This window comes from Pelobates fuscus, chromosome 5 (assembly GCF_036172605.1).
Source record: "Pelobates fuscus isolate aPelFus1 chromosome 5, aPelFus1.pri, whole genome shotgun sequence".
NCBI lineage: Eukaryota > Metazoa > Chordata > Amphibia > Anura > Pelobatidae > Pelobates > Pelobates fuscus.
The window spans coordinates 318,181,890-318,208,442 of NC_086321.1; the positions used below are offsets into that span (position 1 = coordinate 318,181,890).

The window sequence follows — 26,553 nt, forward strand, 5'->3', positions numbered from 1 at the left end:
TCCGCGTATAAGGAGATCTTTAAATCTTTATCTTTTATTAAGACACCCTTGATCATAGGATTATTTATAATATAGATAGCCAACGGTTCCAAGGAAAGAATATACAATAAGGGTGATAAAGGACACCCCTGCCTTGTGCCGTGGAGATCAAACCATCCAGCAACTATATTAGGACCCACCGTTCGCGCTGAGGGAGTGGAATACAAAATCAAGATTGCATTTAAAATCCATCCCTTCAAACCAAAGGCCTTCATGCAGAGCTTTTTAAGTCCTACGCATTGCCACAGCCCTTCGGGATCCACCCTCAGAGAACGACTCGACCGACAGGTAGCAGACTACCTCGCCTTAATTGCAGATATCGACACTCTGAGGAGCGATGAACCCCTTGACTACTGGGTGTGCAGGCTTGACCTGTGGCCTGAGCTATCCCAATTTGCGATAGAACTTCTGGCCTGCACCGCTTCAAGTGTCCTGCCAGAAAGGACCTTCAGTGCAGCAGGAGGTATTGTCACTGAGAAGAGAAGTCGCCTAGGTCAAAAAAGTCTAGATTACCTCACCTTTATTAAGATGAATGAGGGATGGATCCCGAAGGGACTGACAGTGGGCGATACATTCGACTAAAAAAAGCCTGATGAGATGAGCTAAAAATGGTCCACACGCTGCTGTATTTTAGCTCTGAATGCCGGTTGACTTGCGTGACTTATCCGCTACCAACTAGGGTTCAAGCTGCAATGTTTTAGGGCACTTTCTGCCTGGGAAACAAACATCAATTTTTCTGGCCGCTGCTACAGCAGTGGCTGCAACAATAATTTTTCAGGCATGTGTACATGCCTAATTTTTCGGGCCTCTGGTGCTGCACTGTGGCTTCAAAAACCAAACCAAAAAAAAGGCACATAACAGGGATTAAACTGATAGGAATAGTACTACTTAACACACCACTCCTATCTGGTGGCACATTAGAGTGCACGCGCAGTGCCCCAAATTTGAAGTAGGAGGACCGACCAAGCATCTTTTTCCATCTACCGCTTCCTAAAATCGATGCCATATACACGTCCCCTGATAGGGCGCCAGCTCGTTATTCTCTTGGGCGCCAGCTCGTTATTCTCTTTTTCACTTCACTAGGGACACTTTACTGCACTATGGGCACTTAGACCCACTCTTTGTCTTGCACAGTGTTATTCCTAGCCAGCATCTGTGATGGGAAATCAGGCAGTCATCTCAACGTTTAGATTGAGCTTTAGCTTAGAACACCCTTGAAGGTGTTTAAGGAGATTAGGGCTAGTTTAGAGGATTCTTCTTAGACCTCTCTGAGACTTTATAGCCCTTCTACCTATCCAGCATTTCTGGAAACTAGCTAAGAGAAAGGGTGGCTGTGTGTCAGTGATACATTTAACTTTATATCACCTTATTGACACTTTATCACTCCGGTCTCCATACTCTCTGACTATACCCATCTATTTAGAGGGAATTTCCTTGCCCCTGCCAATATTATATAATAGGTAATAGTATTACCATTATAACATAATTAGCCACTTTAGGGGAATGAGTATAGTATCCCTTTGTTATTTATAAATGATACAATAAAGACTTTTGTCCATTACTCAATATACTTTAACAAAGGGTACTAACCACGGTATTAGGAAGCATTACTCTGCTTTCCCTTTCTCCCTCTATTATACACCTATGCTCACTAGGATTTGTAGGTATCACTTTATTATAGTTGTCTAACCTTTTCCTATGCCAGTTTTAGATCTCCTTCTTGGGAGATTTTTTCTTTTTTCAATTTATTAGCATACTTTCGGGGACCCTTGGTGTTGTACGTGGCTGGGTGGAGGAAGAGACCTTCAATTACATCAATGAGGACAAGGAACGGACATGGCTAGCTTGGTATCCAACCTTGTGCAAATGGGGAGTTTGCGGTTGTGCAAATGGACTGTTTGCGGTTGTTTGCGGTGCGTTAAACGGGGAGTTTGGTCTGTCACTGTGAAGCGGGCGTAACCCTTACACTACCTGATCGATACAACATCATACAGTAGGTCCCCCCCCTCATTATTTTTATGGCTCCCACCCACCGCTCACGGGTGGGGGCGGGCGTGAGAACAGTAGGTCCCCCCCATTGTGATTTATGGCCCCCACCCACCGCGCAGGGGTGGAGGCCGGGGGGAGGACAGTAGCCCCCCCCCCTTATCCTTATTTACTGAATATTCCCCTGTATAACAATGTTTGGCATTTAGTGAATATTCCCTATTCTGCTCTGTGTCAGTGTGTATCAGGGTCTCTGAGGACAGGTGTCAATCCATATCTGCCAAGTGACCCTATGTAGGGGGAACAGTCCCTATTCTGCTCTGTGTCAGTGTGTATCAGGGTCTCTGAGGACAGGTGTCAATCCATATCTGCCAAGTGACCCTATGTAGGGGGAACAGTCCCTATTCTGTTCTGTGTCAGTGTGTATCAGGGTCTCTGAGGACAGGTGTCAACCCATATCTGCCAAGTGACCCTATGTAGGGGGAACAGTCCCTATTCTGTTCTGTGTCAGTGTGTATCAGGGTCTCTGAGGACAGGTGTCAATCCATATCTGCCAAGTGACCCTATGTAGGGGGAACATTCCCTATTCTGCTCTGTGTCAGTGTGTATCAGGGTCCCTCAGGACAGGTGTCAATCCATATCTGCCAAGTGACCCTATGTAGGGGAAACAGTCCCTATTCTGCTCTCTGTCAGTGTGTATCAGGGATCATTAGGATAGGTGTCAATCCATATCTGCCAAGTGACCCTATGTAGGGGGAACAGTCCCTATTCTGCTATGTGTCAGTGTGTATCAGGGTCTCTGAGGACAGGTGTCAATCCATATCTGCCAAGTGACCCTATGTAGGAGGAACAGTCCCTATTCTGCTCTGTGTCAGTGTGTATCAGGGTCCCTCAGGACAGGTGTCAATCCATATCTGCCAAGTGACCCTATGTAGGGGGAACAGTCCCTATTCTGCTCTGTGTCAGTGTGTATCAGGGTCTCTGAGGACAGGTGTCAATCTATATGTCAAGGTGTCAATATGTCATATGTCAGGTGTCAATCCATATCCATTGTGATTTAGGAATGTTAGGTGATTTATGCCCTTTATGGATTAAAACCAGACTCTGCATCAACTGTGTAATTTTCCATGGGAGTTTTGCCATGGATCCCCCTCCGGCATGCCACAGTCCAGGTGTTAGTCCCCTTGAAACAACTTTTCCATCACTATTGTGGCCAGAAAGAGTCCCTGTGGGTTTTAAAATTCGCCTGCTAATTGAAGTCAATGGCGGTTCGCCCGGTTCGCCGGTTCGCGAACGTTTGCGGAAGTTCGCGTCCGCCGTTCGCGAACCGAAAATTTTGTGTTCGCGACATCACTACTGAACACATATTGGGGTGTTCTTTGTCAGTAACTCTTAAAGTTCTCCGTACATGTATTCTTAAATTGCTATTTGTGTCAAAAATATGCCCAAATATTTTTTTTACATTTTTTTTGCCATAGATTGGTGGTAAAATGGTTACATGAAAAGAGTCAAAATACCCCAAGTTTAATACCTTAGGTTGTCTTCTTTTAAAAAATATATGCATGTGAAGGGTTATTCAGGGATTCCTGACAGATATCAGTGTAACAATATAACTTGCGTTAATTTTTTTAAAAAAAAAATGGTTTGGAAATAGCAAAGTGCTACTTGTACCTATTGCTCTATATCTTTTCAAACAAAGCTAAGAACATGTTAATATTGGGTATTTCTAAACTCAGGACAAAATGTAGAAACTAATTAACACGTGTGTTTTTTGGCGGTTGTAGATGTGTAACAGATTTTGGCGGTCAAAGTTAGAAAAAGTGCGTTAAAAAAATAAAATAATGGTATCTTTAGAAAGCCAATTTGATGGCGAGAAAAATTGTATATAATATGTGTGAGTACAGTAAATGAGTAAGAGGAAAATTACACAAAACACAAACACTGCAGAAATGTAAGAGCCCTGGTCCTTAACGGTAAGAACATTGAAAAACGGTCTTGTCACTAAAGGGTTAAAAAGCCTGCAGGGACTGACCATACTCAACAGAACAACTACATTAAGCTGTATTTGTTCTTGCAACTATAGTGTCCTTTTAACATTATTTTGCATAAGACATTTTAGTTTCATACAATTTAAATATAGTGGTAATATTAAAAATAATAATAATAATAATAAAACTTTCATACACATATTGCATTTTTTAGGTGAATTTGATTTTCCCTGTGTCTCATGGTGCTGTAACCCTTTAAGTTCCACTGCTGGGCCCGCTGCATTGCTTAGCATTGGGCACTTCAAGAGCCTCATAAATATATTTTAAAAATTCCCCTCAGAACAGATTTCATACTCAAACATTTCACTTCACAAGTATTAATCAGACTATAAATTTTGGACTATTATGTGAAGCACTCACCTCAGCACTTCACCTCAGTGTCTGGATCCAGTGTCTGGATCATTGGTGGAATTAATGTAGAGAAGAGTGTTTAAAAGTTAGATCCCTATTTGACGTACAACTCCAAAGTTGCTACACCAGATGGGGATCTACCGTGTGCCCATCCTTGCAGGGTTGTGTTTGTGAGCAGTGTTTGTGTGTTTGAATGTAAGCATGTCTTTGTAAAGAGTATATGTGTGCATGTAAGGGTATGTCTGTATGTACTACTACCATTGGAATATTGAGGTATACTTAAGTGTAGTGTTTGTGTTTGAACCTTGAACCTCACTACCTCATTTGATTACCAATGTCTGCCAGCATAATGCAATATCAAATTGTATTTATATATACTGTTACCGCTTAATCAAAATGCAGATCCTCACTTTATTGTATAATTGCAAATGTTAATGAATATACACACTCAAGGCAGAATCATTGTTTGGTAGCAGCGGGTTATGTACTATTAACATTTACAGTTTTTAGTAGAGAGGATGAGAAATGTCAGAGCCACATACGCAAAGTGGAAAAAAATGACTTTTCATACTCTATACATGCACATAAGAATTCTCATAATAATAATAATAATAATATATATATATTTTATATCCACTATAAAATTCTTGAACACTCCACATTATTTTACCTGCCATGTGATATTTATTACTGCCCTTAAATTGAACTGTGCTGGTTTCATCTCACCCACCTCAGCACTTAACCCCCCATTGTTTTCATTCTTCCTGTTTATCCTTTGGATTAAAAGTCTGTTTGGTGGGGGTGTTGCTCCAGCCCTATATTATAGGATAAGGTTCCACAACACTACATACTGTTTACGACGGAGTTCCAGAAACATGTCTATCTATACAGCTTTGGCTGCTTTGTTGGTGGTGCTGAGTATCACAATTACAGGTAAGTGTCCCCAGGAGAGCTCAATATTGAATGCTCTACCACATCACATCACATTACAATTCCAGGTTATCTATGAGCCTGAAATGCCATATGGGGTTTAATCTGTAAAGCAGGAACTGTGGCGTTCCTGAAATTTTTGGGTCTACATAACCAAAGTGAAAATATTTTTCCAGTTCCAATTGTGAAATTTGGATTGGCAGTATGGACATCGGAAGCTTTATTTAAGGAAGTGACTTAAAGACAGGCAGTAGTAACATTAATGTTGTCCCTTCAATAATTATTTTCCAAAACATTTCTAGATATACAGACAACCTTCATGGATATTTACTACAATATTAAACAAAATGGGTTTGTAAAGGGTATCCTAGTGATTACATTTAAATAATACATTGATTTAGAAGTTTTGTTAAAGTGTCATTATTTTCTGATTTGTTGATTGATCATGTACCACATTACCTCTATTTGTTTGGTAACACTTATCCTTATATCCTTTTGTGAGTATATCAAATATTCAATAAGATTCCAAACCATATTCACTAAACCAGAAATTATTGAGAATAGACAAGACATTGCAAATATTGGGTCAGACTTTAATGTTGTCGATTTTAAAAATTAAAGTTGGAGAATTTTTCCACTTCAGCTATTTTGTCCTAACATTGTAATCCTTTGCCAATTCTCAACAATTCCTGATTTGCTAGGTAAATAATTTAAATCTTGTGGATTCTTATTTGTAATTTCTGCAAGTTCTTTTTAGTAGTATCCTTTATTTAAAAAAAAAACACCTAAATATTCCACAAAGCTGAGCAATACATATATTTATATATGTAATTTATGAGTGTATTATGGACACATGCATGTTATTAATAGCTATGTATATATCATGAAAATAACAAATTATAAATAAAATTGTGCTTAGAATATATGCACCAATATTTTTTATATAAAATGCATGTACTAATATCTCTCAAGGTGGGAAAACTGCAATGTTTTACATTGCAGGATAAAATGACAGGACCACAGCACCCAGACCATTATAATGAGATGGTTAACTAGAGGGATCCTTTTACCCCCTTAAGGACCAAATTTCTGGAATAAAAGGGAATCATGACATGTCACACATGTCATGTGTCCTTAACGGGTTAAATGGAACCAGTTTAGACATCTGAGCCCTGCAACTGCAAAAGTCTATGATACAATGTTTATACTATCCGGGCAACGGCAGAACTACTGCTGGTGTAGCTGATCGGCTAACCGAGATTTGCACGTTCAAGTGGTCCAATTGGGTGACCCATGCACTTAGGGCCACCCAAAGGCAAAGTTTTTTCAGGGGTAATCTCGCCAGCACTGGAAGGAAGTGAGAGCAGATCACTTCCTTCCAGATAACACAGAGCCGAGCGGGAGGGTGAGGAGGGTCACTGGGTGCAAGAACCTCTAACTCCCAACAGCCTCAGCCACCTGACAGGGAAGCCACCCTCCAGCACCCAAAAGGAGGGTGGCTTAAACTGTGTACATTTTGAATGTGTGTCTGCATGTGTGTCACAGTATTTTTATGTGTGTGTATGTGTATCTGTCTGTGTGTGTATGTATGTGCATCTGTGTCTCAACGTGCCCCTGTGTATCTGTGTGTCTTTGCACCTGTATGTGTGTCAGTGTTTGTATTTATTTAGTGTCATTGTGTGTATCTGTGTGTATGTGTATTGGAATGTATGTTGGTGTATGTGTTAATTTATCTGTATCTGTATCTGTCTCATTGTGTATATGTGTGTCTGTGTATCTGCATATGTGTTTGTGTGTGTCTGTGCATGTGAGTCAGTGTGTGTCTGTTTATCTGTATGTGTGTTAGTGTTTGTATCTATGTGTCTGTGTATTCAGATGTGTGTCTGTGTATGTGTGTATGTGTATCAGTGTGTAGTGGGCAGTGTATATCTATGTGTATATCTATGTGTATACATCTGAGCATTCAAACTCCAACACTACCCACAAATGCAACCCTGCATGTAAACATCAACACTATATACAGACACACAAGTATACTAATGCGTTTAAATGGCAACAGTACATAAAAACACACAACACAATACTACACAAACACCCCTGCGTACTCCATACAAAAACATGCATGCAAAGCACTGTGGGAATTGTATGACAGATGGGGATCTACCTTTTTTTCCATCATTGAAATATGGGGCCCCCCCAAAAAACATTCTTACACTCTGCTTTGGTTCCACCACTGTACCAGGGCTTCTCTGATTCCTGATTATCTCTTTTGAAATCTTAACAGCTTAATAGTTCTAAATAGAGTCTGTCTGATAAAATAAGAGATGATTGCGAAGTATGGTATCAACATGTTGGATTTAACTGTTCTTGTACATTAAACATTTATGCAATACTGATAAAAAAAAAAACCTCCTGTTTCCTGTTTCCATTTTATCTTGTTAGATTAACCGTTCTCCTAGAACAGCATGTGCGAAATATATGTACTTGGTACTATTAAGAAGACCTGTCAATTTCTATTTCTGATTTTGTGCAAAGTCTATTTATCGAAATCCAAGTAAGCAACACTAATGTGTATGGCCTTAGTATGGCCGATTGCCTAAACTAGGTAAAGTAAACCGTTTAGCTTTTTCTGTGTTAAATACATACCACCCAACATTGCAGAAGGATTGGCAAATATGGAAACTTTAATTTCACGGGTGTGAGTGGTGGTGTGACCGGTGCTAGGGCTGCTCCGAGTTATTGTAAGTGACTTTCTGATAACAATTTTTAAAACTAAAATGTAATTTAGGACAGGAACAATGCATCTTATTTAGACACAGACTGCTTTCTAAACACATTTATTGTAGTTTAAACTTTAAAGACACATTACTATGAGTATTATTGCTGCAAGGCTCTGATATACACTCAGACACAAAAACAATATGGAGCTCCGAGAAAAAGGGTAGCATTCGAATAGAAAAGAGGGATAGAGGGATTTGGCTCAAAATAGTGACTGCCCCTTCTAAACAGGGTAACTTGGAATGTATCCAGAAACAATAGAAAGAAATAACTTGGAATGTGTGTATATATATATATATATATATATATATATATATATAAAGCTATTTACTTCTCCCATATCCATGTTACTGCAAATGTTGCCTACTCAATATCAAGTCAACATCTGCAATAGAGACTCAATTTAAAAATATTGATATTTTACATTTGCAACTTATCAATATTCTGAAAACAAAACAAAAGTAATATATACTAATCTCAAATATAAGTGATCTCCTTAAATCTGTTGCATGTTTAGTGAAAGAATATTAGATAGTTAATTTCTCTTATATCATTTTATAAGATGTATGATCAATATTGCTGACTGAAGGGATATGAAACAGTTAAACTACTTTTTGCTTTGTATGCTAAATTTAATGTACGTCATAGATATGCTGACTGTGGCAAGACTTGGACAAGAACATTTTTCCTTATAGGATGTATGACAAGGTGATAATATGCTTAGTATACAATTCTATAGGATGTAAGACAATGCTAAATACTCAGGATGTCTTGCCCAGGATCCAGACATATTCAAGAAAGTCTTATCTTTACATTGCCAGAATAACATGTGATATTTAAGGAAGTAATCAATCTTATATTCTGAATGGCATATTCCATGACACATGTAAATAAAATTGTATAAATGCCCGATTCACAGTAAAGCATTTGAGAGAACTTGTCAAGCACCTTTTCGTGTCTGTCTGTTATTTGCTAAACAAGTTTCTCCCGTCAATTGATGTGGTGACCGAGAGATACAGAATTGAGGGAATTGAGTCCAAGACAGCATTAACCCTTTCATTTAGTCCTTTATGTCGCGCTATGGCCACTATAATATTAAATATAAGGTAAACCTAAAAATCTAAATAAAATCCAGGGCTTTTATCTTCTTCTCAGTGTCCAGGACACCTCTCTAGTTTTGTCCTTGTGTTTATTGGATTATAACATCACAGACTCCTGAGTATTTACCTGGCATTAACATTTCTTCAGGTTATTGAGTGAGTAAACATGGTAATGGATTATAAACCTTGGAAAGCAAGCATGGGTAGATCTGGCATTGTGTGAAAATAATACACTCTCCCACATGTCAAGGAGTCTTGTAAGCTAGTATAATACTTACAGAATGTCAGAGAGAGGTTGCTGGTTAATATGTAACTATGGCTACATTACATTGATTACCCATCTAATGAAATACTTAAAGGGACACTATAGTCACCAGAACAACTACAGCTTATTGAATTTGTTCTGCTGAGTAGAATCATTACCTTCAGACTTTTTGCTGTAAGCACTGTCTTTTCAGAGAAAATGCAGTGTTTACATTACAGCCTAGTGATAACTTCACTGGCCACTCCTTATTTGGCTGTTAGAGATCCTTCCTGGGTCATGGCTGCCTAAAATGCATCCAAACATTCAGTGTCTCCATGCTCTGCATGCAGACACTGAACTTTCCTCATAGAGGTTCATTGATTCAATTAATCTCTATGAGGAGATGCTGAGGGGGCTCGATGGTGGTTTTAACCCTATAGGGTCAGGAATACATGTTTGTGTTCCTGACCCTATAGTGCTCCTTTAATTTCCTGCTAATCTACATTTATCTGTGAAATGTGTCCATAAATAGTTTTTTTCTGTATTTGCATTCATAAGTCCCAACATTTCAAATGGACAAAGAGGTAAACTTTAGTTTTAGGAGTGTGAGTAGGGGTTTGGTCAAGGGGAAGGGCTGAAGTGATTTACTAATAACAATTTATACAATTAAAATGGAATTTAGAACAAGAACAATGGATCTTATTTGCACAGACTGATTTCTAAACACATATATTGTAGTTTAACCCCTTAAGGACCAAACTTCTGGAATAAAAAGGAATCATGACATGTCACACATGTCATGTGTCCTTAAGGGGTTAAAGATATATTACTGTGAGTATTATTGCTGTGAAGCTCTGTTATACACTGAGACAAACCAATACTATCGAGATCCTAGAAAAGAGGGATATTAGAAGAAAATTAGAGGGACAGAGGAATTTGTGTCCAAAATAGGGACTGCTCCTCCTAATTAGGGACACTTGGGATGTTTGTAAGTATGTACAACTACTGTTTCTGTCTTTTTGTTCCAGAATGTTATCCTCGAGGACGGATACTGGGCGGAAAGGAGTCTGCTGGCAGGCCATACATGGTGTCACTGCAACTTGATGGAGTTCACTTTTGTGGTGGGCTGTTGATCTCTGACGAGTGGATACTCAGTGCAGCTCACTGCATGCCCTCTGGGTAAATACATCTATTTCTTCAACAAACATTTACCAAGACCATTCTAAAATGTATATTTAGTGATAGTCAAAATTGACAAATATTGATTTACCAATGAACTTGGGTGAGCATCCAGAGTTTTCCTATTTTTTTTTTTCAATTTGACAATTTTTATTAAGGTTTTGGGGTACAGAAAGGAAAGAGGGGTTTCAGGGGGTGATTGTCAATCAAGTAATCGATGCATTGTTTGTCAAGAAACTATCACGTCAACATGGTAACATAAAAATAACAGAAAGATAATGCAGATAATATAGAGATACACTCCCAGTATCTGGTTAGTTCTTCTGGGTCTGTTTTGGGTGTATCTACCATCTGTTCCGTTCTATCAAGAAACTAAACATTTTCTCTTCTTCAACCAGTCGTGGTTGAGGTTTAACGTCCTGGGTTGACAATTGGGCAGGGTACAGAAAAGAAAAGAGGATGGGGAATGAGTAGGAAGGGGACGCATATAGCACTAGTCTCCTCAATGATTCTATCAATGCTTTGTTGGCTCATGTGTGTTTCTGTTGGTACACTTCTTGGCTGCGTACCTTGGTATCTTATGTTATCTTAGGGGAGGGGAGAGGCCCCCCCCTCCCCCCCCCCGCTCCTTGTCTTCCCTCGATAGTAGCTTTACGTGTATAATTATCCCATATGGATTTGGCTTTGATGGTGTTGGAGTTAGAGGCTATGTAGGAGTGCGTCATTTGTTCATAGTCCCAGTTAAGGGTTACTTGTTCCCTTAAGGCTTTTGTGCTCGGGACTTTACCTGATTTCCAGGCTCTCACAAGCAACGTCTTCGCCGCTATTAAGATCTGGAAAGTAAGTTTGGTCAGTGGTTTAGGTTTATCTCTCGGTAATATGAACAAGATACAGTGGTCGGGGGTACAACACTGCTTTGTTTGGGTAACATTTGATACCTCCTTTGTGACCATTTTCCAGAAGTCCTGGAGACCACCAGACATGTAACATTGTACCCACTCCCTCTTCGCATCTTCAACATTTATTGGATACATTTGGATATATGCGGGCAAGTCTATCGGGTACGTAGTACCATCTGTATATAAGTTTTCTCATCAACTCAAAGTGCGTTGCGCATGTTGTGTTACCTTTGTGCCATATGTGCTTTATCCCATTGGTCGTCCAGGATTGTATATCCCAGCTCCTTGTGCCATGCTTCCCTGTATGACCTGGTCTCTAGTGGGTGCGTATCTATCAACGCTGTGTAAGTGGTAGAGAGTTCTTTCCTCGGGGGGTAAGGGCTATGCATAGCTTTTCGAATTGTGTCAGCTGTGTGGATCCCATGTCAGCTTTACAGTTTTCTAATATGTACGACTTTAGTTGGAGGTATGGGAACAGTAGTTTACTCGGCAAGTTGAGCCTGGTATGCAGGTCCGGAAAGGGGATAATTTTGTTTCCATGGAGGAGCTGGTACAAGCGTGTGCATCCCCGCTCGACCCATGATCTATAGTCTAAGGTTGGTACTTGGATGCCCACGCTCTGTAGCAGTGTGGCTAGGGATGTTGGTCCGACCATGCACAGCGAGCCCCTCGCTGCGTCCCATACCTGAAAGGTGAGACGTGTCGTGGAGAGGGTTGTGGCAGCCCAGCGTCTCTGTGCCCTTGGGACCCAGACAGAAAGTTCAAGGCTCCTCTGTCCCGCCCAGTGTGCTTCTATGTCTGTCCATTGTGGTCTGTGTGTCTGGGTTTGCATTGGTACTATTGCGGCTATTATCGCCGCTTTGTAATAGGACTTTACGTCCGGGAGACCCAATCCTCCCTTTTGCTTGGGTTTGATTAATATCGTGTTGGCCCCTCTGGGTTTGCTCTTGTTCCAAACGAATCGAGTTTTCCTATTTTGTTTTATTTAACTCTTCTGTCACTTTAACGTTTCTTTCATTAGTAACAAGACACTCCATGTGATGCTCGGGGAGTCCTCTCTGAAGAAAACAGAAAACAGCAAAACCAGAGTGGAATTTGAAATCAAGAAGTATTTTGTTCACCCGCTTTACAACAGTAGCTTAATTGCTCATGATCTGCTGTTATTAAAGGTAAGGAGAGACCATTACGTATTATTAATACACATGCAAGGCTAAGGTAATAAACATGCTCAGAACACTTATACTTACAAAGTTATTTACAAAAGTGAGAATTCTATGTGAATGTCAAAATATCAGAACTGGAAAAATTGTCGAGGTCAGCTATGCTTTCAGTTTGGCTAATCTGGACTCAAAATTTTGATATTCTCCTTGATTTTACTTTGAATTCTCACCTTAGTAAATAACTGTGTCAGAACTAATGTTGAGAGGGCTCTGTGCAAAAAAACAATAGTGCCCCCTGTAGAGCAGGGGTGGCAAAAAGATAGATCTGTAACTTCTTTGTAAGGAGTGGATCTACAATGTGCCCTTTCTTCCAGGGGTATATTTGTGAGCATTGCCTGTGTTTGAATCTAGGTGTGCTTTTGTATGCAGTATGCATATACAGATGTTTGTGTATTTGTGTATAATGCTAATGTTTGCATGCAGGGGTGTATTTGTGTGTATATATGCAACCTTGAAAGACATATAAACAACTTACAGTATGGTTGCTCCAAATTTAACCTCCATATTTAACCTACTGTTCTAAAAAGAAGTGCAAAAATGTTAGAGGGGAGTCACCGGTAGTTTCCATGGTGATTGTCCCAGTTTTCGTAATTTATTCTCCCACATTAAAATTAGTGTATGAACGAATAGAGGGAACTGTAAAGTAGTGTTTGGTCTTAGCACAATATGGCCATAGGGTGAAACTTAATACCCATATTTGTTTGCTGAGATAGGTGATTTTATGTAGCCTTATAATTTGTATGTATATATTTAGGTCTCTACGGCAGCACCCTTCCTGCGAGCTGCATGTTTCAGGCATGCCCCCAATTCCCATTTTGCCTTTAATTATTTTTTTTTACCACGTATTAGAGCAGAGCACTTGGATACATTTCCATAAATGTGTCATATAGTGACAGGCTAAAATACATATATCCAAATATATTATATTATATTTGTGGCGGAGCTTAGCATTCAAAAACTATTGATTACAATATTGTTAATGGTGTTTTTAATTATAATAGTGGTTTCATTTACTAGAGATATTGGTTGATTCATTAAAGTTGAGTGACAGACAGATTTCTGGGAGTAATTTTCGAGATGTGAATTTACCTGATGTCTCTTGATTTGATTTCCAGCTCCCAAATAAGGTCAATGTGAGTGATGCCATTAAGCCCATGCCATTCCAGAAAGAAGATGTTGATATTCCAGAGGGCACACGTTGTTTAGTGTCTGGCTGGGGACAGATAAGGCTTACTGGCAAGAGACCAGATACGTTATATGAGGTGGTAGTTACGGTGATCAGCAGAAACCAATGTAATCGTCGAGACTACTATGATAATGAACTTACTGACAATATGATGTGTGCTGGAGAAAAGGGCAAAGACTCTTGTGAGGTGAGGAATGGTGCAAAGTCAGGTTGTTGGAGTATGTAGATATCATTATAAAAACCATACAAACATAGAATGTGACGGCAGATAAGAACCATTCGGCCCATCTAGTCTGCCCAATTTTCTAAACACTTTCATTAGTCCCTGGCTTTATCTTAAGTCTATGACAGTCTTATGTCTATCCCACGCATGCTTAAACTACCTCACTGTGTTAACCTCTACCACTTTAGCTGGAAGGCTATTCTATGCGTCCATTACCCTCTCTGTAAAGTGATACTTCCTGAATTTATTTTTAAACCTTTGCCCCTCTAATTTAAGACTATGTCCTCTAGTTGTGGTAGTTTTTGTTCTTTTAAATATAGTCTGCTCCTTTACTGTGTTGATTCCCTTTATGTATTTAAATGTTTCTATCATATCCCCCCTGTCTCGTCTTTCCTCCAAGCTATACATGTTAAGATCCTTTAACCTTTCCTGGTAAGTTTTATCCTGCAATCCATGAACCAGTTTAGTAGCCCTTCTCTGAACTCTCTCTAAGGTATCAATATCCTTCTGAAGATACGGTCTCCAGTACTGCGTACAATACTCCAAGTCAGGTGTCACCAGTGTTCTGTACATCTAGTCTGCCCAATTTTCATTAGTCCCTGGCCTTATCTTATAGTTGAGATAGCCTTATGCCTATCCCACGCATGCTTAAACTCCTTTACTGTGTTAACCTCTACCACTTCAGCTGGAAGGCTATTCCATGCATCCACTACCCTCTCAGTAAAGTAATACTTCCTGATATTATTTTTAAACCTTTGTCCCTCTAATTTAAGACTATGTCCTCTTGTTGTGGTAGTTTTTCTTCTTTTAAATATAGTCTCCTCCTTTACTGTGTTGATTCCCTTTATGTGTTTAAATGTTTCTATCATATCCCCCCTGTTTCGTCTTTCCTCCAAGCTATACATGTTAAGATCCTTTAACCTTTCCTGGTAAGTTTTATCCTGCAATCCATGAACCAGTTTAGTAGCCCTTCTCTGAACTCTCTCTAAGGTATCAATATCCTTCTGAAGATACGGTCTCCAGTACTGCGTACAATACTCCAAGTCAGGTGTCACCAGTGTTCTGTACAATGGCATGAGCACTTCCCTCTTTCTACTGCTAATACCTCTCCCTATACAACCAAGCATTCTGCTAGCATTTCCTGCTGCTCTATTACATTGTCTGCCTACCTTTAAGTCATCAGAAATAATCACCCCTAAATCCCTTTCCACAGATGTTGAGGTTAGGACTCTATCAAATATTCTGTACTCTGCCCTTGGGTTTTTACATCCAAGATGCATTATCTTGCACTTATCCACATTAAATGTCAGTTGCCACAACTCTGACCATTTTTCTAGTTTACCTAAATCATTAGCCATTTGGCTTTTCCCTCCTGGAACATCAACCCTGTTACATATCTTAGTATCATCAACAAAAAGATATACCTTACCATCTAGACCTTCTGCAATATCACTAATAAAAATGTTAAAGAGAATGGGTCCAAGTACAGATCCCTGAGGTACCCCACTGGTGACAAGCCCAAGCTTCGAATACCTCCCACCCTCATCTGCTGGAGTGGCTACGGTTCCCCAATCCCTTAGACATGTCCTAATAAAATGTTATCTTATCAGACATCTTCTTCTTTAAAAAAAACAACAACAAAAAAATTGACTATAAAAAAAGACATGGGGAAAAAACCCTACTGAAAAAAATAAAATGACTATACAACACAAATGAATCAATGTGAGTCAGGCAATGTAATTGCCCCTGATAGTTTCCTGCATCAGCCCTGTTGCTTGCCCACGGCAGGGCTAAAGGGAAAAAAAAATCCAGCCCAGAACTAAGAATAGGAATTCCACATCCCTGGCCAGGGCACAATAACCACTGTAGCAGACTATAAAGGTTATGTTGCTTGTAATTTAATGTTATATTACTCTATAACAATAACAAAAATGTGAAAAAAAAATCTTGAAATGCGTCATTTATGAAGGGTTAAACTAATTTTTGAGCATGACTAATTTTTAGCAACCAAGAGGAACTTTCTTAGATTAGCAAGTCTCAGTGGGGGACTATCCCTGTCTATTGTGTATTTCTTTATCTGTTTGCTTTTTGACATTGCAATGCTTTGGTATATTGTAATGTACAGGGCTGGTGCAAGGATGTTTGGCTACAAAAGCGTAGATGCATTTTTTGGGGCCTTCTCTCTGTTCCCTACAAAAATGAGTCTTCCCCTGTGTGTTCCTTAATCACCACTCTCAAATGTCTTACCCATTTTGTGTTTCTTATCCTCTACTTTTTTTCTTACACTCACCTTTAGTATATCTTATCCCCCATTTTTTCCCTTTGTGTCTCATGCATCCCATCCTTTGTGTGTCGCTTATTTCCCCCCAGCACCTTTGTGTGTCTCTTTCTACACCAGCCCCTTTATGTGTCTTTCTTCCTCCAGTCTCTTTGTGTGTCTCTTTCTTCCCCCAACTCCTCTATATCTCTCTGTGTACCCCAGCCCCTCTTGGCGTCTCCCCCAGCCTCTGGCTGTCTCATTTGCCCCCTCCCTAGCATCTATTTGTCTCTTTTGCTCCTTCCCCAGCCCCTCTGTGTCTCTTTGTGTGTGTATTCCAGCCCCTCTTGTTGTCTCTCCGACAAGCCCCAAGCCCAATTTGTGTGTCTCTTCCACCCAGCACCTTGTCTCTTTTTCCCCAGCTCCTCTGTCCCTTTGTGTCCCCACAGCCCCTCCATGTATCTCATCTCCTCCACGAGTTTCATTCTCCCCGCCCCCCAAGTGTCTTAATTCCTCCCCCCAGCCACTCTATGTGCTCATTTCCTGCCCTCCAATCCTTTCATGTGTTTCATTCTCCCAGACCCCCATGTGTCTCATTCCTCCATGTGTCTTATTCTCCCACCCCCCATGTGTCTCATTCCTCCATGTGTCTCATTCTCCCACCCCCATGTGTCTCATTCCTCCACCCCATGTGTCTCATTCATCCAGCCCCCATGTGTCTTAATCCCCATGCCCCCATGTGTCTCAATCCCCATGCCCCCATGTGTCTCAATCCCCATGCCCCCATGTGTCTCAATCCCCATGCCCCCATGTGTCTCAATCCCCATGCCCCCATGTGTCTCAATCCCCATGCCCCCATGTGTCTCAATCCCCATGCCCCCATGTGTCTCAATAACCCAGCCTCCCCATGTGTCTCAATAACCCAGCCTCCCCATGTGTCTCAATAACCCAGCCTCCCCATGTGTCTCAATAACCCAGCCTCCCCATGTGTCTAAACCCTCCAGCTCCCTGTGTGTCTCAATCTCCCAGCCCATCCCAAGTTTCTCAATCTACAACCCTCCCCATGTGTCTCAAATTCCCCAACCCAGGGCCGAACTGGCCCACCGGGATACCGGGAAATTTCCCGGTGGGCCGCAGCACCTGGGGCTGGGCTGACAGCCCCATTCAGTGAGCAGGCTCCTGTTGACGGCCGGCCATGTGCGAGCTGTGCAGCCGCAGAGGACCCCATGGGAGCAGGGGGAGCCAGGCAGCCGGCACAGCTCACACATGGCCGTCCGGGATCATTAAAAAAAAAAATTGTGGCGGGGGCGGAGCTTAGCGTGCGGCGGGGGCCTGGCTGACTGCAGCATGGGAAGCAGGAAGGAGTCCCTGCTTCCCCAACAACCAGCCTCCAGGACCTCCAAGCAGGAGGTAAGAAGCAAGTCAGTGTGTCTGTGTGTGTGTGTGACTGTGTGTGTGTGAGACTGTCTGCCTCTGTGTGTGTGACTTTGTGTGTGTGAGACTGTCTGCCTCTGTGTGTGTGTGTGACTGTGTGTGAGAGACTGTCTGCCTGTGTGTGACTCTGTGTGTGACTGCCTGTGTGTGACTGTCTGTGTGTGTGACTGCCTGTATGTGTGACTGTCTGTGTGTGTGACTGTCTGTGTGTGTGACTGCCTGCGTGTGTGACTGCCTGCGTGTGTGACTGCCTGCGTGTGTGACTGCCTGCGTGTGTGTGTGACTGTCTGCCTGTGCATGTGACTGTCTGCCTGTGCGTGTGACTGTCTGCCTGTGCGTGTGACTGTCTGCCTGTGCGTGTGACTGTCTGCCTGTCTCTGTATGTGTGGATGTTTGCCTCGGTGTCAGTGACTGTCTGCCTTTGTGTGTATGCATCTGCTAGTGAGTGAGCGAGCGCGCAAGCATCTGTGTGTGTGTGTGTGTGTGTGTGCGCATCTGCTAGTGAGGGAGCCTCTGTGTGTGTGTGTCAGTGAGCTTGCCTGTAGTGAATCTGTGTGTTAGTGAGCTCTTCTGTAGGGAGCATGTGTGTGTCAATGAGCTTGTCTGTAGTAAGCTTGTGTGTGTATCAGAGTTTATCTGTACTAAATTTGTGTGTGTGCCAGTAACCTTGTCTGTGTGTGTCATTGAGATTGTCTGTCAATGAGCCTATTTGTGTGCATCAGTAAGATTGTCTGTGTCTGCATGTGCGTATGCTTTACTGTATAATTTAATTACTCTGAAAGAACTAATATTTTGAATTAGACGAAGAAATGTATAAAAAAAAAAAATATATATATATATATATATATATATATATATAAATAGACAAATTCCTGCACTCCAACCCAGAGAAAAACCTTTTGGTACCTGGTGCTCTGGTAGCTGTAATCATATATCCCAAAAAATACCGGCACTCCAGGAGTTTTGCAATCTTTCAATATTCTTTATTTCACATAGGACATCAACTTTTCAGCTCCTCATGGAGCTTTCATCAGGACACCAAATCAATTAAAATTAAAAGGCTTATATAGGAGATTTCTTAATTACAGTACTTACGAATCCAGGTGATCCTCATCCGTTCCCGCCGCCGAGCGCGCTCCGAGCGCTTCCACAGAAGTATATTCACTTCCGGGTACCGGCCCATGTGACTAAGCCAGAGGGATTCGATTGGCCATGCGTACCTCGTTTCTAGGCAACTGGAGACTCAAACGTCTCCTTAGTTGTTTCCATACTTACGGGTGCCGCTATAGGACAATTCTCATTAACCATCCGTTCCGTCTTGTCTGTTTGGGCGCCACCATGGCAACCGGGACGCGGCCGGTCGGTCGAAAAGGAGGAGGACCTAAGAAGAAATCATATATAGAGAAAGACGAGACAAAGCATAATTCATTACTCACAAAAGTGTGTTATCAAAAAGAATAAAAAATGTAAACCAACCAATAAAAATTATTAAGTGTCAAAAATAAAAAATATAAAAAAATGTGAGTGCCATTCTGAAATACTGCTATTTATGTTATGTAGTAAAAGGAGCTGTACCATAGATAGTACAACAGCGGTGGAGGACCCACAGGTGATCACTCCACTGGAGTTGTAGGTGGTTGAAGGGAGTAAAGGGCATAACCCAGAAAAATACGAAAAGAAGAAGCTGAGTGGAGTACACTAAAGCAGTGCATCCATAATCGGCTTCTAAACCCTGAATGAAAAGTGCTCCGTCAGTGTATGGCAATACAATGCTGTGAGAGGGAGCTAAAGAACGAGCTTATTTACATTAATTACAAAGAATAGTAGAAAAATAATAAATCTTTAATAACCCTCTTAAGGGAAATACAAATAGAGTAAAAAGTAGATGAACTACTATATGAGCAATGCCGAGATAGATATATGAGAGGGAGTAGGGCAATTAAACACTACTGAGACATACTCGCAATATAGACACTGTGTTACAATGTAGCTGTACAGACTCTGTTAGGCAGCTACAAGGTGGATACACTGTGTTACAATGTAGCTGTACAGACTCTGTTAGGCAGCTACAAGGTGGATACAGTATGTATGAGTCATGCCCAGTATAAATTCCGATAACTCCCTGAGTACCACATAGAAGATAGTTAACAGCGTTTAGTGATAGTAAATTGGAGGACTCGTAAAAGAGTCTAGGGGGAACACTGTCATTTAAACTAGCACTATATTTTAAGTACTGACAGTGTTCCTAGTGTAGGTACAGCCAGTGATTTCATAGAGTCCGAGGCACGTATTTAGGTAGAAGGGGAAGATCGAGAGTGGATAGCAGATGATTGGTGCCTATCCACCTCTTGTCACCCTTAAAGATACCAAACAAGGAGTGATATAGCGCTCCGTGGTTCACACTGGACCTATTTAGACCTGTTTAGCAGTCATACTCCGCAATCCACTAAATGCACCCGCAAGTAACAGTGCAAGACCACAGCGGGAGTACGCTTACGTTGAAATGCCCTTGTGGTAACAAGTCATATCAGTGGGTTAAAACAATAGGTGCGAGGCCTGTCTACAGCCCGAGGTAGTGGTGATAGGAGTGAGGTAACCCCTTCAGTCCCAGTACCCAGAGGCTAGGCGTACTATCGGTGTGTTTAACGAGAGTAGGAGGCCTGTCTGTGGCCTGGCCACAGACAGGCCTCCTACTCTCGTTAAACACACCGATAGTACGCCTAGCCTCTGGGTACTGGGACTGAAGGGGTTACCTCACTCCTATCACCACTACCTCGGGCTGTAGACAGGCCTCGCACCTATCGTTTTAACCCACTGATATGACTTGTTACCACAAGGGCATTTCAACGTAAGCGTACTCCCGCTGTGGTCTTGCACTGTTACTTGCGGGTGCATTTAGTGGATTGCGGAGTATGACTGCTAAACAGGTCTAAATAGGTCCAGTGTGAACCACGGAGCGCTATATCACTCCTTGTTTGGTATCTTTAAGGGTGACAAGAGGTGGATAGGCACCAATCATCTGCTATCCACTCTCGATCTTCCCCTTCTACCTAAATACGTGCCTCGGACTCTATGAAATCACTGGCTGTACCTACACTAGGAACACTGTCAGTACTTAAAATATAGTGCTAGTTTAAATGACAGTGTTCCCCCTAGACTCTTTTACGAGTCCTCCAATTTACTATCACTAAACGCTGTTAACTATCTTCTATGTGGTACTCAGGGAGTTATCGGAATTTATACTGGGCATGACTCATACATACTGTATCCACCTTGTAGCTGCCTAACAGAGTCTGTACAGCTACATTGTAACACAGTGTATCCACCTTGTAGCTGCCTAACAGAGTCTGTACAGCTACATTGTAACACAGTGTCTATATTGCGAGTATGTCTCAGTAGTGTTTAATTGCCCTACTCCCTCTCATATATCTATCTCGGCATTGCTCATATAGTAGTTCATCTACTTTTTACTCTATTTGTATTTCCCTTAAGAGGGTTATTAAAGATTTATTATTTTTCTACTATTCTTTGTAATTAATGTAAATAAGCTCGTTCTTTAGCTCCCTCTCACAGCATTGTATTGCCATACACTGACGGAGCACTTTTCATTCAGGGTTTAGAAGCCGATTATGGATGCACTGCTTTAGTGTACTCCACTCAGCTTCTTCTTTTCGGAGCTGTACCATAGCCCCAATTATAAACCTAGTGGTTTTAGAAATGTGTAGTATGTGTTAAGTAAGTGCCTCGAAAATAAATATCGAGTGTAAATCATCTTACTTAATATAAGAACCAATGGCACTATATCCTAAAGACCTAGTGTAAATTGGTATATAAAGAACAAGCATAATCAAAACATGATAGTGGGAACGTTATATGTGTCATAAATTGTGTGTTTACTGACCAGATACAATTATAAGCAGTAAACTTAAAGTGTATCAGTGCAATGGATTAGAACACTATTAAAATATTGGTTGGTAATTATTTATGCCAGATATATTCTAAAGTATACCTAAGCATATTGTCCCAAAATATGGTCCCTTTATTTACATCTCTCTCGAAATCTTCTTAATTCACAAGTACAAAAAGTTCCTAAATATATGTATTAAAAAGATAAAATCAACAGTACTATAAATGCATATTTAAGGGCAAAATTACCAACCAATATTTTAATGATAGATGATTTACACTCAATATTTATTTTCGAGGCACTTACTTAACACATACTACACATTTCTAAAACCACTAGGTTTATAATTGGGGCTATGGTACAGCTCCTTTTACTACATAACATAAATAGCAGTATTTCAGAATGGCACTCACATTTTTTTATATTTTTTATTTTTGACACTTAATTTTTATTGGTTGGTTTACATTTTTTATTCTTTTTGATAACACACTTTTGTGAGTAATGAATTATGCTTTGTCTCGTCTTTCTCTATATATGATTTCTTCTTAGGTCCTCCTCCTTTTCGTCCGACTGGCCGCGTTCCGGTTGCCATGGTGGCGCCCAAACAGACAAGACGGAACGGAGGGTTAATGAGAATTGTCCTATAGCACCCGTAAGTATGGAAACAACTAAGGAGACGTTTGAGTCTCCAATTGTCTAGAAACGAGGTACGCATGGCCAAGTCACATGGGCCGGTACCCGGAAGTGAATATACTTCCGTGGAAGAGATCGGAGCGCGCTCGGCGGCGGGAACGGATGAGGATCACCTGGATTCGTAAGTACTGTAATTAAGAAATCTCCTATATAAGCCTTTTAATTTTAATTGATTTGGTGTCCTGATGAAAGCTCCATGAGGAGCTGAAACGTTGATGTCCTATGTAAAATAAAGAATATTGAAAGATTGCAAAACTCCTGGAGTGCCGGTATTTTTTTGTATATATATATATATATATATATATATATATATATATATATTATATAAAAGCTGTTGTACCTTGCACTCAGGCTTCAAAGTTGTGTGACCGGGTGCATCACCAGGGCTCCAGTATCCAGGCAATTGAAACAGTTGGCTGTACTCTCGGATTTCCTTAAAACGTAACTTTTATTGAAATATTTAAGAGAAGATCAACGTTTCAGTCCCTCTTGTGGACTCTCATCATGATCTTGATGAAAGTCCACAAGAGGGGATGAAACGTTGATCTTCTCTTAAATATTTCAATAAAAGTTACGTTTTAAGGAAATCCGAGAGTGCAGCCAACTACCGTATATACTCATTTTTTGTGCTGAAAAACCCCAACTCGGCTTATACTCGAGTCAGTGTCTGTATTATGGCAATTTGCATTGCCATAATACAGACAGGGGGCTGTGGGGGCTGCAGAGAGTTTACTTACCTCTCCTGCAGCTCCTGTCAGCTCCCTCCTCCTCCTCGCCGGTCTGGTCAGCACCTCTGTCAGCTCCCAGTGTAAGTCTCGCGAGAGCCGCGGGGTCATAGTGCGGCTCTCACGAGACTTACAGTGTGAGCTGGCAGAGGGAGCTGCACGGACCGGCGCGGAGGAGAAGAGAGCTGACAGGAGCTGCAGGAGAGGTAAGTAAGAGCTCTGCCAGCCCCCTCCACTGAACTGCCAATGCCACTGGACCACCAGGGAGTGAGAGCCCCCCTCCCTGCCATGTATCAAGCAGGGAGAGGGGACAAAAAATTAATAAAAATATAAATAATAATAAAATAAAAAATAATTTAACAAAAAAATGTTTAAATAATAATAAAAAAATGCCCACCCCCCATCAAGGCTCTGCAACACACACACACACACACACACACTGCTATCATACACACACACACTGCATTCATACACACACTGCACTCATACACACACTGCACTCATACACACACACGGCATTCATTACATACACACACTGTAAATAAATATTCAATTTATATAATTTTTTTAGGATCTAATTTTATTTAGAAATTTACCAGTAGCTGCTGCATTTCCCACCCTAGTCTTATACTCGAGTCAATAAGTTTTCCCAGTTTTTTGGGGTAAAATTAGGGGCCTCGGCTTATATTCGGGTCGGCTTATACTCTAGTATATACAGTATTTCAATTGCATATATATATATATATATATATATATATATATATATGTATATGTATAATAAACAAAAATAATCTTGCACTCCTCCTATTGGAAACCTATGTGCCTGGTGCTTGTCAGCCAAAAATGTAGAGAAAATATCCACTCCAAGGACTTAGTAAAAATTAACTAAATGTATATGTATATGTGTATATATATATGTGTGTATGTATATGTGTATATGTATATATTACACCCTACATAGCACAATGACTTATGGCTGGCATAGATTTTTTTTCCAGGGCTGCTTCATATCCCCAGTCTGGCGCTGCCCCAACCCCACATATATGTGTCACAATCCCGCAATGCCTCCATGTTCCTCAATCCAGGAAGCAGTTTGGCACTCTCAGCTAGCGATTCCTGTCAGATCAGCTGGGTAGAGGAAAACAAACTCCTTCCCCGTGCTCGGCCATGCTACATACAGAGACTGGCAGGAGGGGAGCACTGTGCTGCGCTATGCTCCTGCCGGTCAACAGAATCCATTGCCCCCCGGGCAGGTGCACCCCAAGGCGGCCACCTGTGCTGCCTTATGGTAGCACCGGCCCTGTGTGTGATAGAAACTGGTGGATGAGGGAAGATTTGGTTTTTGGGTTTGCATGCTAATATTTTTTCCTGATACTGGAATACAGTTTCTAATAAGTTTTTCTTTATTTAATATATCCTTTCTAACAGGGAGACTCTGGAGGACCCCTGATATGTAATGACGTGGCTGTGGGTATCGTGTCTTTTGGATCTCGCAAGTGTGGCAATGCCAAGAGGCCAGGCATCTATACTCGCATTGTTCGCTACAATAATTGGATAAACAGCACCATGCATTATGCCGCCCTGCAAACAACAACCACTTCACCTATAAAACTGTAAGAGGCATCCCAAGAGCATGTATAATGAGAAAAGTACTCGGCTATGGATTCCATGACATGTATCAAATTCTAACTAAATAAAATTCATTGAAATTGTTCATCTGGGCCTGTATATCAATCTGCAGTTTATTTCGAGAAGCAAAGACATTTGTACATCTTCAAAAAAAAATTGGATTTGTTGTTTAATAACATTTATTTAAGGCAAGCAGATGTAAGTGTGCAGTACATACAATACATTTTTGTACTGGTATCAATATATTAAAAAATATATAAAAATATTACAAAATTTAATATTTTTCATAATATGAATTTATCCAAAAATATTAAATTATTTGGAATGCTTTACCAACAATATTAAATGAGCACTATAGTGTTAAACCCACCATTTAGGTGGCTTGCCACCCCTTAGAAGGGGTTAAAACTCACCTTATTTCCAGTGCTGTGTGAGTCCGCCGGCACTATCCCCTTCCCTGATCCGCCTCATTGGTGACATCAGAATTTATGATTTTTAGCCAATCCAATGCTTTTTCTTTTTTTTTCTCATGTGGAGCTATCCTGGCTTTAAGCACTGAGTATTGTAACATCAAATGGTCAGATCCTTAGTACAGGTGAAGGTCTGGTCACTATGGTGCCCGGCATCTAACACTTTACAAAAACCTCTAGGGCAGGGGTTCTCAACCCAGTCCTCAAGGACCCCTACCAGTCCAGGATTTAGGGATTACCTGGGTGTGTCTAAGGTGTTTGATCCTCCCAGACCTGCGACATCTCTGGGTGTCAGACTGCATGCTATGTCACGGTTGTGAGTAAGCGATGTCAGGGGGGATGGGATTGTGGTGAGCACATCATCCATTTGTGTGGCAGTCCATATCTCCATGGTGGCCCGGATTAAGGGATTTTGGCTGTGAGGGGATTGTTGTCCATAGCACTAAGGGCAACTTGAGCATTTTCCAGGTCTCTACAGAGCTTGTTGGGGTTCCTTCTGTGCCAATCCACTATGCGTAGCAGATGGGTGGCCTTGTAGTAAAGGAGAACCGATGGGAGACCCACCCCTTCCATTCATTTAGGGAGAGACAGGAGCTCCTGGTTTACTCTGGGCGGTCCCGATTTCCAGACAAATTTGATCATTGCGGTGGTGAGTGATTGAAAGAACTCCTTAGGTATAGAAATTGGAATGGTCTGTAATAAGTAGAGGAGTTGTGGCAACAGGTTTGGTTTCAAGGCATTGATTCTTCCAAACCAGGAGATTCAGAGGCTGCCCCAGGTCAGCTTGTAAGGTGTGGAGAATGGGCGCAAAGTTCTCCTGATAGAGGTGCGTCATGTCTTTGGTTAGCCATATACCAAGATATTTAATTTGGTTCACCCACCATTTAAAGGGGAACTGTGCCTTGAGCTGGTCTGTTTCCTTTCTAGAGAGGGTGATCGGCAGAGCCTCCGATTTATCTGTATTGAGCTTCAAGTTCGAAAGGAGGCCATATTCCCGGAATTGGGCAACCAAGCTCGGTAGCAAAATTACCGGTTATCGAGGGGAAAAAAGCAAATCATTGGTATAGGTAGCTACCCGCTGTTATTGCTTTCCGCAGGAGAATCCCAATATACCCCCATCCCGTCTGACCACCCCCAGGAAAGGTTCCAGGGAGAGAGCAAACAGGAGGGGGGACAGAGGGCAGCCCTGTCTTGTGCCATTCCTGATAATAAAAGATTGCGACAAGGCCCCATATACCCATAATCTGGCAGTCGG

General features: G+C 41.2%; 1 protein-coding gene across 1 annotated transcript; it reads left to right on the plus strand.

Moving 5' to 3' along the window:
* Positions 1–5,243: 5,243 nt before the first annotated feature.
* Positions 5,244–24,913, plus strand: LOC134612911 (serine protease ami-like). The gene is made up of 5 exons (XM_063457372.1): positions 5,244–5,357; positions 10,505–10,655; positions 12,576–12,723; positions 13,890–14,147; positions 24,628–24,913. Exons 1-5 carry the CDS (start codon positions 5,300–5,302, stop codon positions 24,814–24,816), a joined length of 804 nt encoding a protein of 267 aa, XP_063313442.1. The 5' UTR covers positions 5,244–5,299; the 3' UTR covers positions 24,817–24,913.
* Positions 24,914–26,553: the final 1,640 nt, after the last annotated feature.